The sequence below is a fragment of the Papilio polytes genome, unplaced genomic scaffold (assembly GCF_000836215.1).
Source record: "Papilio polytes unplaced genomic scaffold, Ppol_1.0 DF821400.1, whole genome shotgun sequence".
NCBI classification, from domain to species: Eukaryota; Metazoa; Arthropoda; class Insecta; order Lepidoptera; family Papilionidae; genus Papilio; species Papilio polytes.
The window spans coordinates 375902-381901 of NW_013527804.1; the positions used below are offsets into that span (position 1 = coordinate 375902).

The following is a 6000-nucleotide window of genomic DNA, read 5'->3' on the forward strand; positions in this document are numbered from 1 at the left end:
GCACTAGCGAGAGGGATATAGTTTTCTTTATCCGCACCAGCTTAAGTACTGCGTCAGGCCGATATCGACCTGTTACGTAGTAACGTTTCAAAGATAACAAATAACTAGTTACGATTATAACTGAATTAACAATTGAGTTACATTAGCGAGGATTCCACCCTTACGACAATGAAAGCCTTTTTATCTTTACTTATATAACTAAAAGTATCAAAAAATATAAGTAAAAACAATCTAAGTTACGACTTATTCAACATAAAGTCAAAAATTCTTAATCTTAATACAATCTCGATATTAAGTAATTTTTTTTAACTACAAATTCATAAACGTCGAATAGCATCCTTTTAGCATAGAATGTAATAACCTTTTTACATCCAAACAGGTATTTTGTGGGTAAACTCCAGTTCTACTAAACTACAATCAAATTGTATAAAAATCGTACTGTCCCCTGCCGAAGTAAACGTAATCCGAGCACCATTTCCTTGCCTCAAGGTCTGTGGAACAGCAAGCAGGGTACGCGAGCCGGGACTTAGTCAGCTTGGCACATCTCTGGCACAGATCTAAGAGTTCATCCTGTAAAGTAGTAAAAGGTTTAGAACTCCTGACGTTCGCATGTCAATAGAACCATTACCTTTGGTTTTGTAAAAGGTTTACAACTTCTGTTTATTTTGATATTTTAATTGCTTAGAACGGACGCATGCCTTTGACTAAACTCTTGCATAACTTTTGTGCGACTGTCGATTGTTTTGTAGTCAGCTGTTTAGTTGCACAACTAAAAATCGAGTACTGCGCACCTCCATATAAGCTTATAGGAGACTAGACAGTTGTGCGATGGTTTAGTCAAAAGTGTGCGTTCGTTGTCTAAGACCATTATTTACAGATTTTACGTTATCGCAGATGTAATTAAGATATTTTGCACCTACTAGAATTTAAGAACTTAGAAAACTACCAATAATACTTTTAAGGAATAATAAAAATTATTAACTCGAAGTACTTTAGACAAATAATAGCTTAAATTTTAAGAAAACCAGAAACATAATTTGCCGAAATAAGAATAAGCATATAGAAAACGCATGGAACGAAGTAGTAAAGGCCTGGTGCAAACGTTCATTTTAACGAAATAGTCAGTCAGATGAACGGTAAAAGATTTACCTTCTCATACATATTTTTAACTAAGGGTCTGTAGAATTAAAACTCGAATGGTATCTGTTCTGTTCTTTACAGCATCTCGTGCGACATTTAAGGCAAATATTTCTACCTTCATCCGTCTTGACTACTTCTTTACTTACATCTGTATGACATTCAGCTGACTCAGTAAACACTCCACTGGCAGGAGAAAGCCAGGGAGGACGAGCGCCCGCACTGTGTATGCACACGCAGATAACATTCAGCAACAAGAAGATGCAGAAAGAAGAGCTTTTCTGTGGACAATAAAAAAATACTTAGGTTAATATTGAGAGCATCGGTGGCTCAGGGGTTATAGCACTTGTTCTACAGGTTTTGGATTCGAATCCCACTGTAAGAATGTGATTTTGGATTTTCGAATTTCATAAACACAATTTATCCGATGTTCTAACGGTGAAGGTAAACATCGTGATGCAACCTGCGCATTTCGGCGAAGAAATTCAAAGATGTGTGTTGTCATCCTAACTTAATGTAGGCTCCGATCAGCTGGGGATAATTATGAAAGGCATATTGGTAAAAAATATCACGTGGTAGAGAAATTAAGGAGTAAAAGTTTAGAATGGTATGGGCATGAGGAGGGATGAATCACATCTAACAAGGACGTTAGTTATGAGTGTGGGACACTTGTAGAGGTAGACCTAGAAAGTGATGGATTGCGTAAAAGGTGACATGATGAAGAAGGGAGTGATGACAAAGATGACGGATGACCTGGGGGATGAAAACCTTGTCCCTATGGGAGTAGGAGTGCAAGAGTAAGATGTTTAAAGTAAAAATAATTGAGGTAAAACTCTTGCTAATTAGTAATTACTCATATTATAAATACGAAAGTTTGAATGGATGAATTGATTGGTAGAGTTTGTAGCCTAAACTGCTGAACATATTCTGGAAGAACACATAGGCTACTTTTTAAGTTTTTCGTGACGTGCTACTTTCTAACTTTTTCGTAGAGGTAGACAAGTAAGGTAAGTACTAAGATTAGAGCGAAAACGTTACATAAGCGTTGTTTACTATTAATTTTGGGCTATCGTCTTTGAACCGGTGTAAAATCACCGGAATCCGAGTACTATAGGCGATAAAGTACCGATCGGCCTTTATTGAACGATACAGAGGCTATCGGAAATGTTACGTTAATTATTACTACAATGGAATAGGTGACCAATTTAAAATTAAATGTAGGACAAATCCTACAAACGTTTTAAACTAAATATCGGACTAATTTCTATGATTCTATTGAAATTAATTTATAAAGTAAAATGTTTAAATAAAATTACAAATTTAAATCAGAAAATACCAATTAAAAAAAAGGTTAAAAAAGGTCTAAGCTTAAAAATAAAAGAATTAAACTAAGATTGTGGATGTTTTTATTGTAATCATTTCATTTGTGAAATAATGGGTAAATTTCCATTTCTATCTTTAATACTGTTCATTAACATTATTAAGAATTAAAAAGGCTTAAAAACTCAAAACTGCATTATAATCTGTTTATCTTATAAGTAACTGATTACTTATCATTACACTATCAACAAGTAAGTACCCATGTGGCATAAGGTTATTAAGTCTAAGTAAGCACTTGTTAACGACCTACCACAGTAAACCAAACTAAAAGTAGGACATGCCCCAATAACTTTACAACTTGGTCACCCCAGTATCGTATCAAAACAATTTAAATTAGATAAAACAATAGAGTAATAGATAATGATAAAAACATACTGTGCACAAAGTGGGACAATGTTGTTGTTCCCAGTGCGGGTTATTGTGAAAATTGTCATTAATTTGGGTCAATATTGACGTCTATTGTTTACTATTATTGCCTAATTAATACCATTGTACGGTTACGTAACTTGTTTGTGACAACATTAACAGGACAAGTCTATCGCAAGATGCACCCTTCGATATGATTGTAACGCATTTTTATTTGTAATATGAAATACAGTCTGTAATAAAGAACCTAATAAAAATTTACAGTGGGAGGCGCTTGACACATCTGTTCTACGAATTACCTGTCTCGACAAGTGAAATACAACGACCACACAGCAGGCTTTAAGTCATTTCGCGTACCGACGTTTCCACCATACTTACATTCTTACCATACTATTCATATAAGAAAAGCGTAGAGAAAGTGGATTTTCAGGGGAGGGGACGCATACTAATTGGCAATATCCGATTTATCTGCGTCCCTTCCTGTGTCGATTAGAGCACAGAACACTACACCATCTGAATTCGACCGCTGCCCATATATATCCGTGTTTATAGGCAGCGGTTCAATTCAGATGGTCGCTTGTTCGTCGCCACCTTATGATACAAAAGTCTAATGTTTTGAATACATTTATTAGCGTTATTTTTTACCTAATATCGCCAATGATAATAAACATACGTCAACTTTTTTTACCATGACTAGCGCTCGGTGCGGATTTTTGACAATTCATGGTCATTTAACATAAGTAATGTGGTTATAAATAAGTTAAACTTAACTATGACGTTCATAATATCGCACTTGACGTCTATTCTACATATGGTTGTGGTATTGCACCAGTTAGGACCATTGCCTCAGCTTGCTGCAAACTGATTGAGCTAGCCATCTACCCTTCGACTGCATCTTCACTTAGCTTAGGTGGAAATGTGGAAAGCGCTGGTTTATTTACGTTAAATAAATAACTTCATCATTGTTTTACATTTTCTGCTTTAAATATTGACCCGTATTCCAACTCACTGCTGCCTAAGAGCGCACGCATACTTTTGACTAAACTATTGCATAAGTGTTAGCGCTTTGATTCCTATAAGCTTATATGGAGGTGCGCACACTGCTCGATTTTTAGTTGTGCAACTAAACAGTTGAATGGACTGCGAAACAATCGACAATCATCAGTTGTGCGATAGTCTAATCAAAGGTGTGCGCTGTGATAGGTTATTTAAAGATTGGGCCTAGTTTAATTCGATGCAAGGAGAAAGGTAATTCTGTAAGTGGTATACCGTGAATGGTCTTAACTGTACATTTATCCGATATTCTTACGGTGAAGGAAAACATCGTTATGGATACCATAGTTAGTAAGTTTGAAACAAGAATTTACATCCCGACCGCACAGAATATAGGTGTTAAGTGGAAGTAATTCCTCGTTTCATCTGATGCGTGCCGGAAGCCTAGTTTTAGACTCTTTCTATTTCCACCCATTTCTTATAAGGATAGGATGGAAAGTCAAAGTGGCAATTGCGGATGTCTATAGCCAGAGGTGGCTTAGTCATTGCGACGGATTTTAGTGGCTTGCTCGTTTGCCGCATCTTACTAATACTACTCGTATAAATGCAAAAGTTAAGATGGATGTTTTTTTAGAGTTTGTAAACTAAACGGCTTAACGGGTCTCGATGATATTTGGCATAGATGTAGAAGATAGTCTGGAAAAATACATAGGCTACTTACTTTCTTTTTAATAATTCCACGCCGACAGAGCGGCGTCTGAAAACTAGTTATGATATAAAAAGAATGGACACGTGAGGTTGACGACTATGGGTAATTTTAGTCAATTCTGTACATTGTACTCTCCATTACGATAAATTATCTAATTTCGCTAATTAGAGTTCTTTACTCCGCGTTGATAAGTAAAATGATATAAACAAAACTATGTGAAGAAACAAAAGAAAATTTATAATGCTACTTAAGTGTTATAATTTATGGTAAACTAGCGTTCGCCCGCGACTCTGTACGCGTGGAATTAAAACAAAAAACAAAAGTGAATACGTGTTCTCCCAGACTATCCTCTACATCTATGCCATATTTCATAGATATCCATTCCGCAGTTTAGACAATAAACTCTATCAATCTCAAATTTAGAATTTATAATAATAGTTTTTATTCCGAGCAGATAGCGTCGCTCGCGACAGCTAGTGAAAATAAATAAATACTGGATTTTTTATTTACGATTTACTGGATAATTTCTATTATACGAGTAATATTAAATAACATAAATACCGTAATTCTATCCGTTAAATATAGTAATTACAGTTACAATTAAACTTAGTAATAATATTTATATTTTACTAACTTTCTCCCGTAATTCCATTCGAGTGGAATTAAAAAAAAAGTATCCTATGTGTTCTTCCATTCTTTCTAAATCTGTACCATATGACATCGAGATCCGTTCAGCAGTTTATACTACAAACTTACTAAAATCCATCTAAACCTTCCCATTCATAATATTAGTAAGATTTTATTCGTTAAAACTATAGAAAACAAAGTTATTTTACACTATTTGCTAATTTTAAACGCAACTTTTACAAAACACTTGCTTAGAAACAAGACGATTTAAATAAAAAAGTTTTTAAAAGCTTACTCACCGAAAACATAAGCATACAAGCCGCCATTGTATCACTTCCTTAAACACTTTCTTTATGATATATAGGTATGTATATATGTGTATATGGATCGTCTGTCCGTCGCAACGCTTCTGAACGCTCTGCTAGACGTAACTGGCAACACATTGGTAATAAAATAATTATCATCATATTTATTATAAACATTAGTCGCTCCGCGTGGCAGAGTAGTGATTTAGATAAAATTTAGGGTTCCATTATCTACTGAGGTCAAATTTACCGGTTAATGTGCTAACGAGGTGTTCAAGGTAGCATTTTCACTGACAGATATACCTGTATAGAAACATTTTATCTCTATCATATAAATAAGAATAATTATGTTTATATACAAGCTTTATAACAGTGGAAATCTACCGTAATGTTTATAAGCATTTGTATATTTTTACTAACTTATCTAGGATACCTATTTGACCTTATTGAATGTAAAATAAGTAATTGCGAAGTTAAACTCCA

General features: G+C 34.7%; 1 protein-coding gene across 1 annotated transcript; it reads right to left on the reverse strand.

Annotated features, from left to right (window-relative positions):
• Positions 1 to 85: 85 nt before the first annotated feature.
• LOC106108815 lies at positions 86 to 5636 on the reverse strand. Its single transcript, XM_013290091.1, has 3 exons — positions 5512 to 5636; positions 1287 to 1418; positions 86 to 570 (listed from the first exon to the last, which is right to left on the reverse strand). The coding sequence occupies exons 1-3, from the start codon at positions 5536 to 5538 to the stop codon at positions 418 to 420; spliced, it is 312 nt and encodes a 103-aa protein (XP_013145545.1). The 5' UTR covers positions 5539 to 5636; the 3' UTR covers positions 86 to 417.
• Positions 5637 to 6000: the final 364 nt, after the last annotated feature.

What these genes read in the sequence shown, in the direction of transcription:
- LOC106108815 (XM_013290091.1), bottom strand. Translation starts at nt 5,538, where the DNA reads ATGGCGGCTTGTATGCTTATGTTTTCG. An exon ending in CTTGTATGCTTATGTTTTCG is followed by an intron (nt 1,419 to 5,511) that starts GTGAGTAAGCTT and finishes TATTGTCCACAG; the next exon opens with AAAAGCTCTTCTTTCTGCAT. An exon ending in CAGCTGAATGTCATACAGAT is followed by an intron (nt 571 to 1,286) that starts GTAAGTAAAGAA and finishes ACTACTTTACAG; the next exon opens with GATGAACTCTTAGATCTGTG.